At 44.8% G+C, this 25,821-nt stretch overlaps 1 protein-coding gene and 1 long non-coding RNA gene across 2 annotated transcripts; one reads left to right on the plus strand and one right to left on the minus strand.

The window, feature by feature from the left end:
* Nucleotides 1-5,823: 5,823 nt before the first annotated feature.
* Nucleotides 5,824-15,236, minus strand: POLR2M (RNA polymerase II subunit M). Its single transcript, XM_059700293.1, has 4 exons — nucleotides 14,978-15,236; nucleotides 12,523-13,164; nucleotides 8,573-8,777; nucleotides 5,824-6,863 (listed from the first exon to the last, which is right to left on the minus strand). The coding sequence occupies exons 1-4, from the start codon at nucleotides 15,088-15,090 to the stop codon at nucleotides 6,717-6,719; spliced, it is 1,107 nt and encodes a 368-aa protein (XP_059556276.1). The 5' UTR covers nucleotides 15,091-15,236; the 3' UTR covers nucleotides 5,824-6,716.
* Nucleotides 15,237-15,447: 211 nt separating this feature from the next.
* Nucleotides 15,448-20,841, plus strand: LOC132236882 (uncharacterized). The gene is made up of 3 exons (XR_009453398.1): nucleotides 15,448-15,720; nucleotides 19,309-20,507; nucleotides 20,745-20,841. It is a non-coding gene; the product is annotated as an uncharacterized LOC132236882 (long non-coding RNA).
* The last annotated feature ends 4,980 nt before the right edge of the window (nucleotides 20,842-25,821 follow it).

Genomic DNA, 25,821 nt, shown 5'->3' on the forward strand with positions numbered 1-25,821 from the left:
GCATATTTCACAGATCTAGAAGTAATACTCCAAAAATTTATATAGAACCAAAAAGACCCTAAATAGCTGCAGCAATCTTGAGAAGAACAAAGTTGGAAGAATCACATTACCAGATATCAAGCTGTATTACAAAGCCACCATAATCAAAACAGCCTGGTACTGGCACAAGAACAGGCATATGGATCAATGGAACAGAAGAGAGACCCCCAAAATTAATGCAAGCTATTACACTCAATTAATATTTGACAAAGGAGGCAAGAGCATAAAATGGAGTCAAGAAAGTCTCTTAAATAAATAGTGTTGGGAAAATTGGACAGATACATGCAAAAAAATGAAACTAGACTACCAACTTACACCATACACAAAAATAAACTCAAAATGGATAAAACACCTAAATGTAAGTCAGGAAACCATAAAAATCCTAGAAGACACCATAGGCAGCTAAATCTCAGACATCTCTCATAGCAATATGTTTACGGATACATCTTCTAGGACAGTGGTCAACAACGCGCAGCTCCCAAGCCACATGTGGCTCTTTAGCCCCTTGAGTTTGGATCTTCCACAAAATACCACGTACAGGCGCGCACGCACAGTGCAATTGAAACTTCGTGGCCCATGCACAGAAGTCAGTATTTTGTGGAAGAGCCACACTCAAGGGGCCAAAGAGCCGCATGTGGCTCACGACAATCCATTTAAAAAATGGGCAAAGAACCGGAACACCCACAGCCCTCCCCACTCACTCCACCATGCTTCCCAGTCCAGAACCCCCATCCACCTGCTTTCCAGTCCAGAACCCCCATCCAACCTGCTTCCCAGTCCAGAACCCCCATCCACCTGCTTTCCAGTCCAGAACCCCCACTCCACCCTGCTTCCCAGTCCAGAACCCCCATCCACCTACTTCCCAGTCCAGAACCCCATCCACCCTGCTTCCCAGTCCAGAACCCCCCATCCACCTGCAAAAAAATTTTCCAAAAAAAAAAAAATGGGCAATGAACCTAAATAGAAACTTCTCTAAAGTAGATATACAGATGGCCAAGAGACATATGAAAAAATGCTCAAAATTACTGATAATCAGAGAGAGGCAATAAAACAACAGTGAGGCATCACCTCATACCTACCATCAACAAATCAACAAATGACAAGTGCTGGCGAGGATGTGGAGAAAAGGGAACCCTAGTACACGCTGGTGGGAATGCAGACTGGTGCAGTTATCATAGAAAACAGTTTGGAGTTTCCTCAAAAATTAAATATGGAACTGCCATATGACCCAGTGATCCCACTTCTAGGAATATAGCCTAAGAAACCTAAAACACCAATCAGAAAGAATGTATGCACCCCTATGTTCTTAGCAGCACAATTTACAATAGTTAAGATCTGAAAACAGCCCAAGTGTCCACCATTAGATAACTGGATAAAAAAAGCTGTGGTACATTTATACCATGGAATACTATGCAGCAGTAAAAAAGAATCTCTTACCCTTTGAGACTGCATGGAGGGACCTGGAATTCTAGTACCATGCTAAGAGAAATAAGTCAGTCAGAGAAAGACAAGTATCACATGATCTCACTCATATGTGGAATCTAATTAACAAAATAAACTGGTGACCAGAGTGGTTCCAGAGACATGGAAGCATGGAACAGAGTGCAGCATCTCGAGTGGAAGGCGGGGGAGATTGAGTGGGTAGGTGGGAGGTAATCAACCAAAGACCTTGTATGCATATATGCATAACCATGGATGCTCACAGTGGGGTGGGAGGGCCTTGGGTTGGGGGCAGGGTAGGCTGGAGGTGCTCAAGGGAGGCAAAGGACATATGTAATACTTTCAAAAATAAAGATTTTTTAAAAATAAAATAATAAAAAAATAAAATTTATATGAAAATGCAAAAGGTCAAAGATGCAAAGGTCCAATCCACTCTTGCAAAATAGGATGGCAGACTTTACTCCAGCCTTATCACAGAGCTGTCATAAATAATGTGGTGAAATATTAACACAAATAGATTAATGGAATCACAGAGAGAACCCAGAAAATAACAGACATATACATACACTCAATACGCAGAAGTGCACTGCATGATGCCAGGACAAGCGGCTATGCATAAGGATACTCCCTCACACAGCCACAAATAATTTCCAAGTGGAATCACAGACGTAATGGGAAAGGTAAAATTATGAAACATTTTTCAATGGAAAAGATTTTAAAAGGCAAGAGAATATTTTCATGACTTCAGGATAAACAATGATTCCTTAAGATACAAAAGACACTAAACATAAATGATTGATAGACTTGCCATTAAAATTTAGAATTTCTGTTCATCAAAACCACCATGAAGAGAATGAAAAGTAATCCAGAGAGGATAAGGAGATTTACAATAAATATAACCAAATAACAATTAGTATCAGGAATATATCCTCTACTCAATGAGAAAAAGACAACAGAAAGATGAAGGAAAGACTTGGATGGGCGCTTTTTAAAAGAAATCCAGTGGCCAATAAACATATGAAGATGTTCAATGCCATTCCAAACAGGGAGGTGCAAAATAAAACCCAATGAGTATCTACTGTAAACACATACTGGCTAAAATTAAAGTCTGGCAATACCAAGTGTGGATGAACTGCAAGTGTCACACATGGTGGATGGGTTGTGGTGGGAAGTCAATGTTAAAGATGTGCACACCACCTTCTATTTCAGCTCCTAGGTAAATATCCTACAGAAATTTATGTGCACAAAGACACTCATTGCAGCATTGCCTTTAATAGCCCAAACTAAAACTATCATAGAAGTGACTAATGGTATTAACAGAATGGCACATGAAACAGCAATGAAAATGAATAAACCACACTTAAACATGACGTGAATTTTATAAACAATGTTGAAAGACATCAGATACAATGTACACTATGATTCCATTTTTGTAAGTCAAAAGTCAGCAAAACAAACTAAATAGTTACATACATAACTGGTAAAACCATTTTTTAAAGATGAGGGAAATATTACCATAAAGTCAGGATAGTAGTAATATTTTGGGGGGGGGGAGGGGTGGTAACAGGGGATACACAGGGAGATTCTGGAGTACTGGCAGTAGCTTTTCTGCATCTGGTTTGTGATAACATAGCTGTTTGCTTTATCCATTAAAAAGCACACCTGTTTTACGTTAGTTTATAAAATTTTATAATTAAAAAGGCTATATTTTACAAAATTTTAGAGAATGAAGGACTTGTACTACCAAATATTAATGCTAATTAAAGCCATAATTACTAAAAAGTGTGGGGAAAACAAAATAGGTCCAAGACATCTATGACTATTCTATGGCAGCATTACAAATCAGTGGTGAAATGGTGGTTTATACTAAACCAATTGATCAACTATTGGCAAAAATTAAAATTAAATCTCACCTCATACAATATCCCCAAATAAATTTGAGATGGATCAAAAATTTCCTTTTGAATTAAGGATAAGTATAAAAGTGAAATTTTTAAGAAGTACTAGAAGAAAATAAGGATAAATATGTATCCACCTTTGGAGTGGGGAAGGCATGCTCAAGCACAAGCATATCTGCAAAGGTTGAATCCTAAAGAAAACTTCTACATCAAAATCACCATGAACTGTATTAAAAGGCAAATAATACACTAAAACAATAACAACATAACAAAAGATGGGCATCTTAATTTATAAAGAACTTATAAACCAATCAAAATCACAAATTCTCCAAGAGACTATATATAACTAGAGGCCCGGTGCATGAAATTCATGCACTGGGGGGGGGGGGGGGGTCCTCAGCTGGGCCTGCGCCCTCTCGTAGTCTGGGAGCCCTTGGGGGATGTCTGATTGACAGCCTAAGCTGTCAGTCGGACATCCTTAGCGCAGCTGTGGAGGCGGAAAAGGCTCCTGCCACCACTGCTGCACTCGCCAGCCATGAGTGCGGCTTCTGGCTGAGCAGCGCTCCCCCTGTGGGTGCATATTGACCACCAGGGGTCAGCTTCTGCATTGAGCATCTGCCCCTTGGTGGTCAGTACGTGTCATAGCGAAGAATCGTTCCACTGTTTGATCGATTTGCATATTAGCCTTTTATTATATAGGATAGAATATAGAATGCCCCCAAAAATGTATATACTAGTAAATGATCAATAAACATGAAAAAAAAAAACCCTTCATTAAGTAATCAAAAAAACACCAATTTTATAGGTATCCTTTTCTGCAACTATTCAATTTGCAAAGATTCTGAACAGCAATTTTCAATTCTGGTTGTTTGATGTATTGCTAGTGGGAATGTAAAAGGACAAAATCTTTGTGATGAGTGATTATATATATATATATATATATATATATATACATACATATATATATATATATATATATATATATATACATACATATATATATATATATATATATATATATATATATATATATATACATACATATATATATAAAGATTCTCAAACACTTACCTTTCACCTACCAATTTCACTTCTAGAAAAAGATCTTCTGGAAATAAGTCATTTTGTACATGTGTGATTATCTCTTAAGAAGTTGATAGCATCATTTAGTTATAATTAATAATCAAACTGTTAAACACTAAGTTGATTTTTAAAAGTTATGGTACACCCATAAAATGCAACAGTCTGCAGCTATCTAAAATGCAGAATATTTAATATGGGAAATGTTTACAACATATTGAGCAGACTATGAGTTAATGTATGGTGTGATTGCACTATCCTATATAATAAAAGCCTAATATGAAAATTGTTCCCTCAGGCTGTCGTTCCACCGCTTGCTTTGACATGCTCTGACCACCAGGGGGCAGCGCAGAACAGCAGAGGCTGGCATTGGAGAGGCTGACGGCTCCAATGGGCCCCGACAGGCCCCAATGAGAGAGGGGCTACAGCGGGATGGTGGAGCAGGTGAGTGGGCGGCGCCAGTTCAAGGCAGGTGCGAGCGGGGGCCAATCACCCTGCTGATCACCCTGCAGTGGTGGTGGCAGGGGGCGGGGCCACCGCCTAGCTCCTAGACAGAGGAAGTCGGGCAGGGGGCACCCGGCCCTGATTGATCTGATTGATCGTCCCACAGGTGGGATGGTGGAGCAGGTGAGGGAGCAGTGCCAGGCCAAGGTGGGGTGAGTGGGGCTGCAGGGCTGCGGGGCTGCAAGGCTGGGGGCATGAGCTGGGGCCCGATTTCCGCAGGCCACCCCAAGGGGCCCCACCCATGTATAAATTCGTGCACCAGGCCTCTAGTTGAAAATATACATGGATAGCTATGTATAGAAAAAAATATGTACAAGTACATATACCCAAGTGTTCACAGAACCTCTCTGGGTAGCAGAATTACAGCAATTATGCATGTATGCATGTGAACTCTTCCACCTTATCCTACTTTCCAGACATACCAGTAACATGTTATTTCATCCTCTAACAAAAAAAATCAAATAACTTTATGCTGTGAAAGCATTTACTATTAGTTTTACAAACTAAAAATAATGAAATTGTTAGCTCAGTATAGTTTTAATTTGCTTTTCTGGGGGCAATGGGGGCTTGATATAGACCTCAGCCCTTACTCTCCTTGTACATCTGACCTAAATGTATTTGAAAAGTCTCTTTTAAAGAAAGTTAAATTTAATTAAGCACCAGTAACACATCACCATTAAAATTATGAAGTTGCTCTAATTAACATTTTATTCTTGCTTTCAGCACTGTTTAAAAGCTCCAACATATTAAAGACATCTTTGATAACATACATGTTAATTTCTCTGAAGACAATCATATAATCCTACAAACATGAATATATAGATTGAGGTTTCTGTAGCCTACATATGTATGTTTCTTTGGGGGGGGGGGGGGGCAATGTATTGACAATAATTCAATTGTAGCTTAAAAACAAAAAAACTTTTTTTCACCAAACTGAATCTATCATGTTAAGAGCAATGAACTCAAATCAGGTCAAGTATATGAACAGCTACTCCCTTCACCTCATCGGTCATCTTAGACTTTCCTATATTTCACATTACCCTGGGCAAAGCTGGTCATTCAGAGACCATCCACCCTCCAACATGAACTAAAAATAGTTATATACAATTTTCAACTCATCAGGTTGGCACCCCTAACCCCCGCGTTGTTCAAGAGTCAAATGTAGTCCTTATTCGTAACCAGAAGAAAGATAACATTCTTCCAAGGGAAGACAGAAGAAGGAAACAAACATTTAAGCATTTTTCCATGAGTATCTTCCTAGGTATTTCCCATCCAGTGCCTCAATAAGCCCATGCAAACATGCATAGAATTCTGTAGACTGCTCCCTTCATTACTCAAAAGAGGGAACTGTATCTTCCTAATTCATTTTAGGTGATGCGTGGGACAACTAAGTATTTCATTGAAAGGCATATAATAAAAGCTATTTGATAGAGGTAAAAAGAAGGGAAAAAGCAATTACCTGCTTTCATTTGGTTTAGAGAAAAAAAATGTTCTTTACTATATACTAAAATATCAGACAACACACAACATACTGCAAAACTTTAATACGTTTAAACACAACATTCAAATGTTAAACTTTTCCAGTACATGAAAGTTATCTTCTGAAAGACAAACTATTTTTATAGCTACCGTTGCGTAACTTTATAAAATTATTTCCCTCAACGTCTGACACTGATCTTGATACTTGTTAGAAAGTCTGATGTAAGAAAATGACATCTCAACAGGCAGAGTCAGGAAGTACCCCACTGCCCATCTTCAGAATTCACCATCAGAGGACTGAACATCATCTTCATCCCTTACTTCTCGGTATTTCCTCGAAGACTCCCCTTCTGGGTTATAGCTCTGCATTTTAATATTCAGTCTTTCAGCTAATTTTTGTGCTGCGAGCTTGGCTTGCATCTCCTTTAAAATAAAGTGTAAAGCAAGAAGTTACACACTCACATATTGTCCCTACAATTCCTAAACTTAGAGCTCTACAGCGATGCACCGAGCCTGACAGCTTGCAACAGAGCTGTGCTGGGAGAACTACTAGCCTGCTACAGCTGTAGTTACAGACGTCCATTAATGAAGTGCATGGAAATATCCCACCTCTTCATGAGAAACTGAGTAATCAGTTCACATTACAACAGTTAGAAATACAGATATATTTTTAAGTATGTGGATACACACATGTGTATATGCAAACTCATAGAACAATCTGAGTTATCAAATGTCAAAAATCACTAATGCTGTGCTGATTCTCCAACTGACAATCATCTTTCCTAGATTAAATCATGGCTTCTAAAGCTTATGAGTTACCTTTCAATGCCACAATAAAAATCAAAAAGTTAATACTGGAAAGCTGACTATCCTTCTCCAAATAAAGTCCCAAGAAAATTACTATGCAGAAAAGTGTCCAAGTAAATTCCAGATTCTGGCAATGTGCTGATATACACACAAGGACAAACCGCCGATGTATGGATGTATGGCAGGCAGCAACACTCATTTCTAGCTCTGCCCTTCACGTTCCTCATGCTTTCTCCCCCACCACAGGGGCTCCTTTAGGATCGTCCCCTCGGGCCATGGGCATGATGGAAGAGTAGGACTGAAGCAGGAGCTACGACTACTCTGCCAAGGAAGTCAACTTCAAACTGACGGGTGTAATTCAACCTAAAAACGTCTTAGGACAGGCATTTAAGACCATATAGACAATTTTTAAAAAATTCTTCAATGCTATGGTTGTATAATTTTAATGCACTGAGAGGAAGAAAAATGGCTTTAAAAAGGAGTGCCCTGATGATGCCAATCCATGCCAACTGAGCTATTATGAAAAGCCAAGGCAGAATAGCAGCCTGGTTCTGTATTAACTGCTATACTAGTATACTACCTGATTAAAATCTAAGCAATATTCAGATGTTAGGCTACTATTTTTCTGGAGACTCAAATTATTACTAAGTATATCAAACCCTTTCTTTTCTCACTAAGGTTCTCACACCTATTTTCTTCCATCTCATTATTCTGTACACAAATTGTCAATATACTTGTTTAAAGTTCTTGTAGAACATACAGATCTTCAAAAACAGTCCTATACAAACATGACTAAGTCACTGTATGTAGGAGATTCTTTTATCTTCACAAGAGCCTGCCGATTAGGCTTCTAACCCTAGTGTCCAACTGTCTGTTGGAACACAACACTGTTCCCCCACCCCCTTTATGCCCTCCCATGTATCACAGGAGATGGGAGCCGGAGGCACATTTCCCTGGTTCTCTTTGCAGGTCCTGGTTAGATCCCACCACCGAGCAGCTCTCCCATGGGCTTTAGAAGGGAGAAGACACAAGTGATACTCTGGTGTCCTAAGAGCCAGGGCTTTCGGAGATGTGCCATGTGGCAGCATTTCCTGGCGAATACCAGTTTGGTGCTGCAGGTTGCTGTGATCACCTCCAGCTGCTTCCTGCAGTTCTAGCAACTTCAAGACTGAAAACTAGAGGCACACATCTGAGAGCTGATGGCACTTACCTGCCATTTCTCTGGCACCTAATCCCTCTGTTAAATGCGTCCTCCCTGAAGTAAATTCTGACTTACGTAAGTAGCATCCAACATACAGACAGAAACAAGTAATGCTCTTAAGTACCTCATAACTCTGTTTCTGCTGTTGCTGAAGTGCCAAAGACTCTTCTATGGAGAGCAGCTGTGCAGGCAGATGGTGCAGTGGTAGGAGCCGAGCTGCTGTGATGTCATCGAGATGCTGCTTATCCCTGCGCAGCCTTTCCTCTGAGGAAAGAGGAGACCCTCTTCTCTGCTGGTGCCTTGATGAATCGTTCTGATGTGAGGGTAACCTGAAGAAGGGAAACTTGTTATATCCCCTTCCTGTAGACATACATCTACCACACTCTCTCACACAAGGGACTTATTTTTTTATTCAAAAAACATTTGCAAAGGGGCTTACTATCCATTAGAGGGAAATAAATTTATCAACCATTTCAGCACAACATAGGGGTGGGGCAAAAGGAGGTTTATAGTTGTGAGTATGCCCAACAGTTCATTCCATATTATTTATTAATGACTAGAGGCCCGGTGCACAAAAATATGTGCACTTGGGGAGGGAGAGGGGTCCCTCAGCCCGGCCTGTGCCCTCTCGCAGTCTGGGACCCCTCGGGAGATAACGACCTGGTGGCTTAGGCCTGCTCCCGGGTGGCAGAGGGCAGGCCCAATCCCTAGGTGCAGCCTCTGGTCGGGCTCAGAGCAGGGCCGACTGGGGAGTTGGGGCGCCGCCCCCTGTCATGCACAGAGCAGGGCGGATCAGGACATTGCGATGCCACCCTCAGTCACGCTCAGCGTAGGGCCAATTGGGGGGTTGGGGCACCGCCCCCTGTCACACTCAAGGCAGGGTCGATGGGGAGGTTGCGGCGCCACCCCATCACGCACAAAGCAGGGCCCATCAGGGGGGTTGGGGCTCCGTACCCTGTCACACACAGAGCAGGGCCAATCAGGGGTTTGGGGTGCTCCCCCCTGTCACTCACAGAGTAGGGCCGATAAGGGAGTTGGGGCACCGCCCCCTGTCACACTCAGGGCAGGGCAGATGGGGAGGTTATGACTCTACCCCATCACACACAGAGCAGGGCCCGTGAGGGGGGGGAGGGGTTGGGGCGCCACCCTCTATCACCCACAGGGCAGGGCCTATCAGGTGGTTGGAGCGCCGCCGCTCTCATACTCAGGGCAGGGCCAATGGGGAGGTTATGGTTCTACCCCGTCACACACAGAGCAGGGCCCGTGGGGGGCAGGGGGGTTCGGGCCCCGCCCCGTCACACACAGAGCTGCAGGGCGATCAGGGGGTTTGGGCGCTGCCCCCTGTCACGCTGATCCCGGTGCGGGGAGGCCTCGAGGCTCTGCTGATCCTGGTGCTGGGAGGCATATTACCCTTTTACTATATAGGGTAGAGGCCTGGTGCATGGGTGGGGCTGGCTGGTTTGCCCTGAAGGGTGTCCTGGATCAGGGTGGGGGTCCCCACTGGGGTGCCTGGCCAGCCTGGGTGAGGGGATGATGGCTGTTTGCAGCTGGTCACACACCCTTCAGGGTGGGGGTCCCCACTGGGGTGCCTGGCCAGTCTGTGTGAGGGGCTGAGGGCTGTTTTCAGGCTGGGACTGAAGCTCCCAACCACTCCTTTTTTCTTTTTCTTTTTTTTCTTCTGGGCCAGCTTTAGCTCTGAGGCCTCGGCTGCTGAAAACAGGTTTCTGGCCTTTGTTTACCGTCTGTATTTGATACAATGTTGCGGTCCGGCTGGCTGAAGCCCCGCTGAGTAAAGCAGGTTTCTGGGGGTTTTTTAGCTTCTATATTTGCAACACAGTTACTTAGAGTTGCAGCTGAGAGGCCGGCAAGTCAGGCGGGGAACGTTGGAGTCCTCCATCACTGAAGCAAGCAAGCCTCCCTGTTCGCATCAGCTGCCTGGCTGCCGGCCGCCATCTTGGCTGCCAGTTAATTTGCATATCTCGCTGATTAGCCAATGGGAAGGGTAGCGGTCGTACGCCAATTACCATGTTTCTCTTTTATTAGTGTAGATTGTACTATTTTCCATATGAACAACTGTAAACCTACCCTGTATACCACCACAGGTACCATGATTCATATCTATATACGGTACATGGGAACATAAAGGAAACGTCGATTCTAATGGGAGACAAGGAGGTTTCCAGAAAAACTTGAAGATGGTGAAATCTGAGGAGTCCTGGAATAGTGCCCACCAAGAAAGTGAGGGGAGGAGGGCACCCCAGCAGAGGGAGAAGCGCATGGCTGCAGCACACAGGAGGAGCAAGAGGGAGAGTACAGAAAAGGCAGCCAGACAAGCCCGGGAAGTAGACGGGGTCCAGACACAGTGAAAAGCTCTTTTTGGGGAACAGGTTCCGATTTGATTTTACAGGTTTTATTCTGGCAGCAGTGAAGATGGACTGGTGAAGAGGTAAGGCGTGAGGCTGGAACAGGCCATAGTTACAGCCCGAGAGGTGACAGTCCTCCCTTAGGAAAGAAGGTGAAGGCAAAGGAAATGTATTATGTAGGTCTTCATGGCTAGAAGATATGGAGATGAGGAAAAAGGAAGACACCCTGGGAAGGGGAGGGGGGATGAGGAGGTGACACTAAGAATTAGGAAATATGGGGAAAGTCAGTTTGGGAAGAAATGAGTTCTACTTGGTACATGATAAACCTGAGGTGCCATGGATACCCACACAGTCACATTTCATAGGTAACTGCAGGTAAATCTGAGGTTCCAAAAGACCAAAGCTAGAGGTGGGAGAGGGCAGTCTCCAGCATCCTGGTGGCCACGGAGCCAGAACATGCAGGTAGAGGCCAAGGGAGAGCAGAACTGGAGCCTTACCCCCCCTTTCCAACTGCCACGCAGCTGCTCATGCTCCCCTCAACCCCTCGCCCATGGCCTTCTATCAAGGCCCAGCCTTTCCTGACCTGCTCTAAGTGGACAGGAGCTCTTTCTGCCCAACTTCCTTAATCCTTGGTAGCCCTCACTGCTACTCCCGCTTCCAGCTAAATAACAGGATCACAAAACTGGGATCAGGGTATTCTCTGTTATATGTTTGTCTTCCCAGAAGTGAGGAAACATACTTCTTTGCACACACCTGAGAGGTTACTTAATCAAAGACTACTTTTTACTCCTAACTAAAAATTAATGTAACACAATCCTGGTTTTCTAGACGAAAGAAATAAAACGTTTTGAGGTTAAAGTGGGGTAGGATTAAACTTTAAAGTCTCTTCATAACAATAAAAATGGTTTTAGGTATTTTCAACTAGAGGTCTTCAGTTTTTCAAAGGCAGGCAGTGGTGGCTCCACTTTGTACCTGATAATGCTACACCCTTGTAAATCTAGGCTGTACCAGTTCCTACCCCCTGATTTGAATGCCACATCTGTATACAAATAAGTAACATTCTTTCCTCTTCAAAGAGCTTTTCTTTCTCTGAAGAGCTCAGAAACAAAACTATGAAAAGGAACTTAGAAGCAGGGTTTGCGCCCTACCCCAGTTTTTTTAACCTCTTCTCAGCTTCTTTCCCTCTGAAGTTGTTACATGGTTTGTTCTTCCAAGTGTATAAGCCCTGGGTCCTGATCTAGAGCCTAAACTCTTTGATGAGCAGAATCTTTACTTCTGTGTCACCACAGCACCTGCTGCTACATCCAGTGAGCACACAAAATATTTGTGCTGAGAAAGCCCGTGGGCTCCTGCAATTGCTTTTTCTTTGGCTGACATTCTAATCAAAGGGGGAGCTCTACACCAGAAAATGGTTCTGAAAAAGTCATAATAAATTCTGTTTATTATAAAATATTGGCTAAGTATCCTGCAATTTAATACTCCATCTGCTATTTAAAACCTTTTCAATTATTTGGCTAAAATATTAAAGTGTTTTCCAACATGAATCCTCCACTCCAGGCAGGCCAGGCCTGTCTCACTGTTTCCACAGTACACTCATTCCTAAATACAAGTAGCTCTCACACAAAGTCCCCTGAATGTAAGCGTTCTCCCAATTTTTTGAGTTTAACAAATATTATGTCTCTGTGACAGGTCTGTCTCCAAGGGTACTTACACATTGGTTTTAAATTTACGTGGTGGGGGCACTGGGTTTTTGGCTCGCATGTCTAGCACTTCCATGTAATGAGGTTTCTTCTGTATCCCACTACGAAGGCCTGTCAAGGTCTCAGTCCTCACGTTTTCTTCTGAATGTTGCCCATCTGGGTCTGCAATTGTGATCCTTTGTAACCTGTCAATGAAGAGGTCGTCGGAGCTGGTAGAATTGTCTTCTGCTGGACCTGACACAGGAGGCTGAGGGAGACACCCACTGGCTTCGGGTGGGGAAGGTGCGGTGGCGCTGCTGCTGGAAGCTGGGCACTTGGTCACTTGGTACCCAACCTGGGGAGCGTCTTCATCACCTCTGTGACTAGAATGAACAAGTCCCTGTTGTGAGGCTGTGTTAGATGATGCGATGTTATCTACAGAAGAACAGCCAGGAACCAGTGATGAAGTATCAAGTATCTGGTCAGAATTCTGGGCCTTAGCTGTGTCCACGTCAACTGCAATTGCTGTTTGCCTTGGTTTACAGTCTAAACTAATAGGATGAAACAGTTCACTTTTTCCTCTAACTTCTTCACGTTCTGCAATGGCAGCTTTCAGTTTGACAACAGTCTCTCTGATCTTTTTACCGCTGTCGGGCAATCTGCAAATGAATTTTCTGTCAAATGGAAAAGAACATGTATGCATTAGAGCCATGTTTTTAAACTTGAGACATAAAGACAAAGCATTACCTTCAAAGGGGAAAAAAATCTATCTTTATGTTAAAAACCTGACTTCCAATTGCCCCGAAGCAGGAATGTAATTATCCAACTACCGACCCCCACCCCCCAAAAAACAAGGGAATCCAGAAAGAGTAGGGAATATGCCTCATCTGTCTCATCTAATTAGGATTGCAGCCAAAGTATTTTATACAACACTTATATAAGATATTCTAAAAATCAACAGAAGCATGAATGATCTACAAGACCTTTCTGGGGAGGGAGGTGGCCGTGTCTGGAAGGCCAAAGTATTTCCGTAATAATGCTTTGCCATTTCCACTCTCATTTTCTCACATGGGTAGAGTGGAGTCTTCCAGAAGCCACGGGGACATGTGGTTATCACTGCTCTGGCTAACAGAATGTGTGAGCTTGTATACACAGGTCCTCGGGTTATGTCGGAGATCCGCTCCTTCCAGGCGAGGTAAAGCGATTTTTGCTGTGTAAGTTGGAACCCACCTACATGAGCACCTACATCACTCACATGGAGCGCACACACAGCAGTAATGAAGTGAAACAGTAAAAAAAAATTAAAAGAAAGATAACAATTCCTGACCTTGTGGTAAATACAGTAATAATAAACATAAAGCACATACGTACATATGTCGAAATGACGGAACTTTTTTTAAATAAAGAAATGGGAGATGGCAAGGTTCATGGGGTCCCACGTAACCAGAGGGCTGCCTGTATTCCTGTGTTTTAAAGATTTCGCACTTGTAACTCCTGATGCATTGGCAAACGGCCACAGACATAAAACAAGAGCTCTTCGGGATACTCAGTAAGCCGCCAGGAGTAGAAAGAGGGGTCCTGAGGCCCGAAAGTTAACTTGCTGCCAGATGAAAACCCACTCTCACCGTCAAAACCCGTGTCTACTAAGAAGCCCTCGGAATGCCTGGTGCCTTTTGCTGGGTTTCTTCTCTGATTCCCAAGCGGCAGCCGCCCAGAAGTGGGGAGGGAGGGAGGGGACACGGCAGGTCCCGCGTTCTTCCTCCGACCCATCCATCCCCCGGCGGGGGTTCCCGTTTCCCGAGCCGAGTCCTCTCGCGCCCCGCGACCACGGTCCCCACGGATCCCGAACCTCGGCCACCCCTGCCAACCACCTGCTCACATCGGTCCCGGCCCACGCGCTCCCCGGCCCACAGCCGCTTTCCTGGCGCACTTTCTCCCCCTCCCGTCGGGACCTTCTGCAGATGCCCTCCCAGCGCCGTCACCCTCCCGCCCCCCGCCCCCCCGCGACGCGCCCCGCACCGCCAAGGCCGGTTCCCTTCAACTTCACGTCCATTATGTCGCGCCCCTGCCCAGACCCACCACGCCCGCCAGCGGGAGGGGAAGCCAACTTCCTCCGCCGGACAAACCCCTCTTTCCTCCCCAAGGATCCAGAGAAACTGCGAAGATGTGCTGGACACGATGGGGGGGGGGGGGGCGGGCACAGGACGAAGGCCCCAAGCCTCGGGTCGAGCACCGCACACCGGGGGGCACAGGAGGCCGAGGAGGCCCGGGCAGCGCGGGCACGCTCGGCGGGCGCGCACACGAGCCGGCCCGCGGGGAGCGCAGGGCCCGGGCGGCTCCGCGCGGCGCGTAGGCCGTCGGCTCCCGCGGGGCCGGCCGGCCGGCGCCAAGGTCACCTTCCCGGGGAGGGCGCCGGGGCGGGGTGGGAGGGACGCGTCCGGGAGCCCGAAGCCAGCCCGGCGGCGGCGCGGCGGGACCCACGCTTACTCGTTGCGCAAAAGTCTCTCCTGGCGCCTCAACATGTCCCGCAGCTCCGCCGAACTCCGCCGCCCCCAGTCCTCGGGAGCTGGCGGCTCGAAGCCGCGGGGCCGCGCGGACATGCTGCGGGGGCTGCGGCTGGCGGGGCGGCGGGCACTCGGCTCCCTCGGCAGCCCCCGCTGCCAGCGCCGGGTCCGCGGCCGGCGGCGCCTCCGGGGCACTCGAGGGCGTCGCCATTTTCCCGGAAGGACTGGTTTTATTCGCGCCGAATCGAGCTTTATTGAAACGCCGGAAACAAACACAGACAAGGAGAGGGGAGGGGGCGGGGGGAGTGCGCAAGGGCGGAAGTTTCCGAGGAGGACGTCGCGCCCCGCCTGGGCGTGAGCGCGCAGGGGTGGTGACTTCGTCCGTCAATTCAGAAAGTTCTCCTCTCTGTAATGCTGTCAAATTTAATTTAGTTTAAATTTTAAAAAGTTTTACTCATGCCGGCTGGCGTGGCTCCGTGTTTGAGCTCGACCGGGTTGCAGGCTGGACCCCCAGTGTGGAGCGTGCAGGAGGCAGCCGATCAATGATTCCCTCTCATCATCCATGCTTCTATCTCTCTCCCCCTCTCCCTTCCTCTCTGAAAGCAATATATATGTTTTAAAGTGTTCCTCAGTGCCACCATGATCCCAACAATAGCCACTGCCATTGTGGAGTTTACGGAGTGCTGGAGAGGGCAGACATCAGTCAAATAAGGAAACAATATAATGGTAAGGTTGGAGTGGGCACCAGGGGAGGTATCTGGGGAGGGAAATGTAAGTCCAAACATTTGGTGTCTGGCTTCAGAGCCTCTCTTAACGATTTCAGATTTTGCCTTTAGAAAAACAGAGGCACAAAAACGGTAGTAAATATTCCCAGGGCACAACACTAGTGACAGCACCAGCTTTCAAATGCAAACGCCCAGCTGCTCTTTCTACAACACCATTCTGAAAATCCCCTTCACTTTATGCCTGTTTCAAATGTTTAAATTTGTTGAAAGGAGTTGTGTGTGTTTTTTAAAGGCTGTTGAGAAAAGGAAGGTGGCACCTCATTCTTATCCTCTCTTTTTAATTCAGCTACACGAGCTGTGTCCCAAAGGAAAGACTAGGAAGCATGCAAGAATCACAAGAAATATCAACTGGGAGGTTTGAATGGCCCCAGAATGCCTCCCCATTCTCTGATATGGGAAATTTAAATTTTCTCAGTCCTATGTAAGGTGCTACAATAAACACAGCAATTTCCTCCAAAGCAGACAGACGCTCTAAGTAATATCTGAAGCTACCCCAGGGAGCACAGTTGAAGCTTTTTCTGTCTCCTCCCAATGTAGTCCATTCAGATCAGATTAACTGATGGATCAAAATTCTCAACATAAGCCCTGCTTTTAAGGACTCCAATAACCTGCTCTGGCCCTAACTAAATGAGAAATACTGGAGTGAGATCCTTGGCTCAGGTCATTGTGCCCTGGCAAGCTTCCCCAAACCTTTCTCATCTTGTCCCTGGGCCAAAGCTGAGGCCTTTATTACCCCTCAGTAGTGAACCCCTTCTTCTGATCCTGTGCCACAGGTGTCCAAGGCAAGGATGCCTTCTGTCAAGCCTCAAAATTTTGCCCCCAGCTGTTTTCCTCCTGTGGAAGGCTGTCCCTTTTCCCTGCCCATTATAAATCTTAGCTCAAGTCTCACCTTCTTCCTAGGTTATCCCAACCCAAACTGCTCTCTTTTGAGCATAACTACAGTGCTTAGTTGAGTTAGAACCTCACTGCATGAGGCATATTGTCTTTTTCCAGTTGTGTTATGCATGGTGATTCCTTTGTCCTTTCTAATGGAATTGTAAAGTCAAGGAATTCTATAAGGGGGCCATGTTTGTACTTCTGTCTCTCCTAATGCATACTGACGAAATCTCATCATTTTTCTTTCTGCCTTTTCCCCATATTCCTCTTACTCTTAATGAAGTGTCCCATTCATACATAGAAATCTTAAACTTTTTATATAAATATTAACCACAATGACTGTGGAGATATTTTCTGTGGTATGGGATAGAATCTTTTACACACACAACCTAGCTTAGGACTTCAAGGTTTCATAATGAATATCTGAATTTGTAATAACACCCATACACAAACTTTCTAGTTCTAAGCTTTGGGTACATAATAATGAATAAGATGAGTTTCCTGCCACACACAAACATATATTCCATCAGAGAGTGTAAGTGCCACACAAAGATTTAATCACGTGACGTGATCAGGAGTGATCGAGAGGCTACCTTGATTGATTAGATGGTTGAGGTTGGTTTTTCTGATGAGGTAATTTGTAAGCTGAGACCTGAATGATCAGAAGCAATTATCCATGGGAAAATCCAACATAAAAACATCCCAAGTAGAGAGAAGAGCAAGTACTAAAACTCTACAGCAAGCATGTCAAACTTCCCACCAGTGGGCCACATGTGGCCCATAACAAATATTTTTGCAGAGCAGTCAATGTAACGGTATGTAAGAAACGTTTTAATAAAAATTTTGTAACTTAATTTTTGCAATATCCTGTTATACATAATTATTAATAACAAACTACAATGTTCGCTAATGACTGATTACTATAATTGTATTGCATCCATTTCCCTCACACGCCTGCCTTATGCGCAGGCGCACCATTTCTCCCCACTAATACAAGCAGCAAATATTTTAGCAGCCGATTGCCACGTCATTAGTCTTGTAGTGACTTGTTTGGTGTGCACAATAGGAAATATTTCGCTTTCAGAGAACAAGAAAAATAGGTTTATTTGTGTTACGCTTATTAATTTGTGCAGTTATTCAGTGTCTGGTAAGTTAATGTTCAAGAGAAAATATTAGTTTTTATTAAAATGTTCTATTTTATGTTAACGATGACTCATTTATTTCAGCCCTTTGTATTCAGCATGTCTCTATCGAAATAAACCTATGTTCCTATGAAAATTGAAGCGTTTGCTTTATTGAAGTCCACATAAACTTATACTTTGTTTATTTGGCCTGTGTTAGCTTTTGAGTTTGACATGCTTGCTCTACAAGGAAAAAGAGCTCAAACGTGTCCAAATAACAAGCAAACAAAAAGGCAGGGCTAGATGTTGCAGGCCTTTGTAGACAAAGATATGGAGATTAAATTTTATTCCAAGAGAAATGGGAAACCAGCTGTCATTGCCAGCTCTAGGATAACACCCACCAGTCCTGCCTTGGTCTAATCCCCTCCCATTGTATGTGGGCCAGACTTACTGAGTTGCTTCCAACAAATAGAATATGGTCAACAGGATACAATTGGTGAAAGTGATGGGTTGTTACTTCAAGATTAGATTATAAAAGATTTGAACAGACATTTCACCAAAGATGATGTACTGCCAAAGCCGGTTTGGCTCAGCGGATAGAGCGTCAGCCTGCGGACTGAAGGGTCCCGGGTTCGATTCCAGTCAGGGGCATGTACCTGGGTTGCAGGCACTTCCCCAGTGGGGGATGTGCGGGAGGCAGCTGATCGATGTTTCTCTCTCATTGATGTTTCTAACTATCTCTCTCCCTTCCTCTCTGTAAAAAATCAATAAAATATATTTTAAAAAAAAAGATGATGTACAGATGAAAAATAAGTACACAAAAGGTGACCAATGTTATTAGCCATTAGGAAAATGCAAATTAAAAACACAATGAGATACTATTACACAACTCTCAGAATCTGTGAAAGACTGATCATGCCGAGTGTTGGAAAGGATGTGGAGCAACTGGAAGTCTTATACACAATTAACGTCAATGTAAAATAGCACAGACACTTTTGAAAACAGTTTGGTAGTTTCTTAAAAGCTGCCATGTGACCCGGCTACCCCTCAGCTAAATTTTTACCCAAGAGAAATGAAAGTATGTTCATGTGAAGACTTATAGATATTGACAGCAACTTTATTTGTAATAGTCCAAAACTGGACACAACTCAATGTCCATCACTAGGTGAATGATAAACCAATCATGGTATGTCCATTTACTTGAATACTATAGTCTATGCAACAACTTCAATGACTCTCAATTATACTCAGTGAAAGAAGACCCCCAAAAAGAATTTATGTAGATTCTAAAAAATGCAAACTAATTTATTGTGTCTGAAAGCAGATCAGTGATTGCCTACTGATGCAGCGTGGCAGGGAGAGGGTGGAGGGAAGGATTGCAGAGGGGCAGGTGAAAACGTTTGGGGGTGATAGATATGTTCATTATTTTTATGTTGATAACTCACAACTTATCACATGTATGGCATGTCAGTTATGCCCCTAATTAAGCTGTTCAAAGTGCATCTCTGGCTTCCACCCTCTTCTTTTTTCAGAGATTAACTTCTTCAAAGAGTTAGCTACACTCTCTGACTGTACAACTCCACCACTCTCACCAGTGCCATGAACCGTCTCCTGGTTGCCAAACCCAAGGAGCAGTCTTTTTCGTTTTTCTCCTCCTTGCTGCATCTGACCCTGTTGACCACTTTCTCCTTAAAACTCTCTCCTGGGGAACCAAGATGGTGGCGTAAGGTACAGACCTGTGTGTGCTGCCTCCCACAACAACATTGAAACTACCAACTATAAGACAAACAGCTATCATTCAGAACCATGGGAAAGCTGGCCCAGTGGAAGCTCTACAACTGAAAGGAAAGAAAGAAGAGCATTGAGACTGAGTAGGATGTACAGAGGCACCAAGAACAGAGGTATGAAGTCGTGCGCCAGGCGGGCTGCAACTGGATGCGCGGTTTTTTTCAATCAGAAAGGGTTACAAACTCTCAAATCCACTGAGCTTGTTTGGGGTGGGATTCTGAGGTCCCAGACCCCTACGGGGAGAGGCGGGATGGCCTTGCAGCGGGTCGGAGAGCTAGTGTAGCTTTCTCTCGGAGCTGCTCGCCAGCACTCGGGGATGTGGAGACACGGAGTCGCGGAGAGGCAAGGAGTGGGGGAGACACCATTGCTCTTTGCTCCGCCCTGGTGATTCCCGGAGACCCCGCCCTACTCAATTTACATCCCCGCCCAAGCTGTGCCAGAGGCACAAAAGGAACCACATGCACTTTTACAGCATAACCCAACAAACTGCAGATTTCAATTCCTCACATCCATAAGGAACACACTCAAGAAGCAGAATCAGGTTCGGAGGAAGCCAGAGCCGGACCCGGCTGGGCCAGTGACATGGAACCGCTGTACCAGCAAACGCACAAGCAGGTCCACCAGATCCAGTCTCACATGGGACGCCGGGAGATGGCAGACAAGCAGTCTGTGCACTTAGTAGAAAACGAAATCCAAGCAAGCATACCAGATATTCAGCCACCAAGAACGCCTGGAGATTTTGTCCAGCAAGGAGCCACCCAACAAAAGACAGAATGCCAAACTTCATGTTGACCAGTTAAAGTATGATGTCCAGCACCTGCAGGCTGCTCTCAGAAACTTCCAGCATCAGCAATACACAAGGGAGCAGCAGGAGAGACAGCGAGAGGAGCTTCTGACTCACACCTTCACCCCCAACATGGGATGCAGCACCCCCTGCGAGGCTGTGATGGCCCCTGCGAGTCTGCGATGGCCCCTGTGAGGCTGAGACGGCCCCTGAGAGGCTGAGACGGCCCCTGTGAGGTTGAGACGGCCCCTGTGAGGTTGAGACGGCCCCTGTGAGGCTGCGACGGCCCCTGAGAGGCTGCGACAGCCCCTGAGAGGCTGAGACGGCCCCTGTGAAGCTGGGACGGCCCCTGTGAGGCTTGGACGGCCCCTGTGAGGCTGAGACGGCCCTTGCGAGGCTGTGCCGGCCCCTGGGAAGCCAAGAAAAATACCACATGATCTCACTCATTTATGGATAATAAAGACCATTATAAACTGATGAACAAAAACAGATACAGAGGCAGAGCAGCATTGAACAGACTGTCAAACTACAGTAGGAAGCCTGGAGAGGGTTGGGGGGGGCGGGTAAGAGATCAACCGAAGGACTTGTATGCATGCGTATAAGCATAACCAATGGACACAAGACACTGGGGGGTAGGGGAGGCCGGAGGAATGTCAAGGGGAGGGGGAGAAGGAGACATATGTAATACTCTTTGTATACTTTAAGAAATAAAACAAAATTAAATAAAAATACAAAAAACCTCTCTCCTACCATAAATTCCATGTTACCAGTCTCTCCAGGGTTGTCAAATCTGGAGTTTTGTCCTGATCTAAAATTAGAGTCAGGGTAAGGGCAGTCCCAAAGGTTTCTTAGGTTCAAGTTGTCTAAAACTGAACTTATATTTTCCTCCCCCATCCCACTCTTCCTTTTAAAGCTCCCACTGTTTGGCATGGCTCAGTAGTTGAGTGTCGACTTATGAATCAGTTTGATTCCTGGTCAGGCCATACGCCCGTTACGGGTTCCATCCCCAGTGTGGGATGTGCAGGAGGTAGCCAATCAATGATTCTCTCTCATCATTGATTTTCTATCTCTCCCTTCCTCTCTGAAACCAATAGAAATATATTTTAAAAAATAAAAAAAAGAAAATTCCTACTGTTTAATGGCAATAACATTCACCTAGTTGCCCTAACCAGGAACTAGGTATTCATACCTGACTATTTCCTTCAGCCCAACTGATCACGAAATCCTGCAGCCTAAATACCTTCTTCTCTGTACACTCTGCCTCTTGACAGTCTTTCAGCACCTCCCCATACACCCACTGCTGCCTCCATTGTCTCTGCCCAAGCCCTTCATAAAAGCTCCTAAAAGATCTCCCTACATGTAGCCTAAGCTGTTCTGTTCCTCTGCTGTCAGACAGTTTTTACTTAAATCTAAGTTTGCTTCCTTCACTTGGAATACTGATTGGGAAACACCAATATTGATGTAGCAAAGACTGGAAGTGTTCGATTCCACACTTGTTGGGCCTCTCAGCACACAGAGATGGTCTGTCCCCACATTGGGATTACTGGAGCAGGGACGGGGGAGGAGAGGGGTGAGAGGGGAAGGAGTACGGCAGGGGGCCAGGGAGAAGCATGCCCAATCTCTCTGCCTAGAACTGACCATCGTGGTTGTGGTGCATGGTCATCGTGGCAGTGGCACATGAGGCAAGTGTAAATTAAAAATTTAGCCCAACTCCTGCCAAGTGGCAGAAACTCGGGCAGCAGAATGATGGTTAGTGGGAGGTTAGTCCCAAAAGAGAATTTAAAGGAGTGGATAGTCAAAGATTGAAACCAGACAAGGCCATTAGAAACAATGATCACCAACAAAGGAGCCTGTGATGGTCAATTTTATGTGTCAACTTGCCTCGGTCACAGTGTCCTGATATTTGGTCCAACATTAGTCTAGATGTTTCTGTGAAGGTATTTGTTGGCTGACATTAACATTCAAATCAGTAAACTTTGAGTAAAGCAGATTGCCCTCAATAATGAGGATAAGTCTTGTCCAATCAGTTAAGCCTTTGCCAGAACAAAGACTGGCTTCCTGGGAGCAAGAAGGAACCCTGCCAGCAGATGCCCTTCAGACTTGAACTGCAACGGTGGTTCTTCCCCCGGGTCTCCAGCTGCTGTCCTCAGTTGCAGTGATAATCACAAGAACCGATTCCTAAAACTGAGAGATTCATTTTACAGAGTCCAATAGCATTAATCTGTTAGAAAAATCAAGGCCTGATTGATGCCTGGACTTTCTGGTGAGAGAGCAGACCGAGAAGAGGGAAGGCTAGCTTTTGGTCTGCCCTTGCTATGTGCTGGGCACATGGAGAGGAGATGGGAACCAAGGATCATAAACAGATTCAAATAAATTCTATTTTCTTTCGTGTTGTTGTTTTTTAAGCATCCATTTGGGAATGAAACATGCTGAACTTTCAAACCATAGCAACCATAGCTAATAAAAAATTAATAAAGAATGGTAAACCTAAGACTTTATTGGACAATAATAGCTGACATCTGCATACCATTTACCAAACCTCCTCTTCCAGTCACTCCCAAAACTACTTTCTCAGGTAGAGCCATGGGGACTAGGCTCACGTCACAGAGGGAGAGACAAGTGCTAATTCCTCCTGACCCCTCCATCTATGGGCCAGTCTTGCCCCGCTGCCTCCTCTGTCTGTCCCTCAGCATAAAACTTCACAAATTACTGACAGGAGCCCTGGCCAATTAGGGAAGAGAAAGTAAGGGAGGTAACAGGGAGTTGGAACTAGGTATCAGAAAAACACAGTGGAAAAAAAAGGAAACTAAAGGAACTGGTAAAGAGGGAGACAAAAAAGTGGACGGAGTAGGAAGAGCAATAACATTTCTCTGCACAGGAATCAGAAACAGAAATCTTCATAGGAAGCTCTGTGCTGAGGAAATCGCAGCTAAATTCTTCATTTCCCTTCCAGCCCTAAAACTCTATACTTCGATAGAAAGCCACATTTCCCCTCTTTGTATTTCACGGTGCTCCCACTGCAGCAAAAGGTTTTCCTCAGCCACCCAAGGGCTTAGGCTGTGAAGAGAATGTACTCCACACTAAAAGTAAATTCTTGCATTACTTATCCAAACTGTTTGAAATGAGGGACCAAGTTTTCAGCTCCTATCTCCCTCTTTATCAGCAAACAGTAATTTAAGGCCATTTACCAGAGTTGTGGTTCCCGGCTGACAGACTGTGGCCTATTAAAATTAATCCTGACAGAAGATCCTGGTTGCTTTCTCCAAGCACATTCAGGTTTATGAACAGGATGCACAGCGGCCCATCCCAGAGGGCTGGCGGGAGGAAGCGCATTAACATGGCCGCCTACAGCTTTGTTTGCTCAGCTGCTTGGAAAAACTAAGACTGAGGGAAATGGGATTAATCAAGAGGGCAGTTGCCCATGGAAAAAAAAAGAAAATAGGAAGACTCTGGTGAGAAAATCCCAGCCAAATAAAGTTCAAGTTTGAAGGGAAAGAATTTTTTTTCCCTCGTCAGACTTTCACATGGTTGAATGTTATTTGGTGTCCAATCTTCCATTGCAGGCCACCACCATGTTTTATGATCTTTTTGATAGTGTGGGAAGAGATCATTTAGAAAAAAAAATTATTGAATGTTTGATCCTCTAAAATTGCATGTGATTTTGTTTTTTAATTAGATTATGTGATGAGTTGTGGTTGAATAACAACTTTTTATGATTTTTAAAAAATAGTTATGAAGAGAGAGAGAGAGAGAGAGAGAGAGAGAGAGAGAGAAAGGGAGAGGGTGAGAGAGAAACATTGATGCAAGAGTGAAGCATCAATCAGCTGCCTCCTGCATGGCCCCCACCAGGGACAGAGTCTGAAACCCAGGCATTTGACCAAACTGAAATCAAACAAGAAACCTTTCAGGGCACAGGATGACACTGTGCACTGAAAATGAGCCACAAGGGCTAGGGCCTATGATTTCTCATATGAATAAACTCACAAATGAGAAAGAAAAAGTCCTTGAAAGATCACACATACTGATCTTTGGTACAGATGGTATAGGCATTATAGCTGAGCCCCTACTCTTAGTTTAGAAGAATCTTGAACAAGATTTAAATCTCTTCCCCGCTCCTTGACTTACTTCATTTTCCTTTGACAAATTAGCTGAAATCCCACCAATAAGATTATTTGGTTAACAAGGATCTTTCTTTGAGACCATAGATCTTCTGTAAGGGTTGTGGCCTATCAGTCATGTACTCATGAGTGTGAATTTGTTCCAAATGGATTTCTTACAAAAGCCAAGCTGAGGTAATGACTTACACTAAAAGAGTGGAATTTGATAGGTGGGAAAGGGAGAAAATGGAATTAATTTTGAGTAATCGGAGAGGAAGAATAGACCAGAGAGAGTATTACAGCAGTGAGTTTAGGATAGCAGGAAGACCCCAGAAGACCTCCTCACCAAGATTTGGGGAATATGTAGGGCAGGCAAAAAGGAAGGATGTCAAAACCAAACTTTACTCAGAATTGGTTCAAATGCCATGCAAGAAAGCAGGATCTCCATGTAAATGGGCCTCATCTAAGATTTTTCACAAGACATCCCATACATTGTGTATCACAAGTCTGGCTAGAAGAATTATTTCATTGCCTGGCCAGTGTGTCTCAGTGGTTGAGCACCAACCCATGAACCAAGAGGTCACCAGTTCCATTACTGTTCAGGGCACATGCCCTGGTTGCAGGCTCGATACCCAGTGGGGCATGTGCAGGAGGCAGCCAGTTGATGTTTCTCTCTCATTAATGTTTTTTTCTATCTCTCTATCCCTCTCCCTCTCTCTCTAAAAAAAAAAAAAAAAAAAAAAAAATCAATAAAAACATATATTTTTAAAGCAAGAATTATTTCATTAGTAAAATACATTCGGTACGTTTATACTTCTTTTGTGTTTGAGGAAAAATGGTTTCACATACATTTATCAGAAAACAGAAAAGAAGATCAAGAGAGGTAATTTGTAAAGTCACCAAAGGTGAGATTACATGATTCCCTTTCAAGTTTCATCAGGGAGGGAGTGGGAGTTGTGCCTGTAACGGAGGAAGGAAGGACAGGGCCTCGGCAACAATCAACACACCTTACGTCTCACCCTTTGAAGGAGGATGTGCATCAGAGGCCATGACATAAAGAAACTGGTGATCAGCAACAGGATGACGTTAGGGAAAACTGACTACTCATCTCTTCTCACTGGACCTGGCCAGAATCAAGTGTCTAGCCGCCTTTAACGTTCTGTCTTGCATGAAAAAGAACACAGCTCTGAAAAGCTTCAGCTAGGCCCAAGCTGCTAGGGGAAGTAGAAAAGGAGGAGCGAGGGATGCTCGTGTAATATAGAGTCGGGAATTATTCAGGGAAAAAAGCCCTCCTTGATTTTCTTCCCAAAAATGTGGAGGAGAGAACAGTCAGGCATAGTATAAAGGACAATGAAGGTGTACCAGATCAGAAAATG

The sequence above is a fragment of the Myotis daubentonii genome, chromosome 1 (assembly GCF_963259705.1).
Source record: "Myotis daubentonii chromosome 1, mMyoDau2.1, whole genome shotgun sequence".
Taxonomy (NCBI): Eukaryota; Metazoa; Chordata; class Mammalia; order Chiroptera; family Vespertilionidae; genus Myotis; species Myotis daubentonii.

Bases quoted from the DNA above. Each gene is read 5' to 3' on its own strand.
- POLR2M (XM_059700293.1), bottom strand. From the start codon at position 15,090: ATGTCCGCGCGGCCCCGCGGCTTCGAGCCGCCAGCTCCCGAGGACTGG. The intron at 8,778-12,522 runs GTAAGTACCCTT...TCCCTTCTTCAG, and splicing joins CGTAAATTTAAAACCAATGT to GTTACCCTCACATCAGAACG. The intron at 6,864-8,572 runs GTACTTAAGAGC...TTTATTTTAAAG, and splicing joins AGCAGAAACAGAGTTATGAG to GAGATGCAAGCCAAGCTCGC.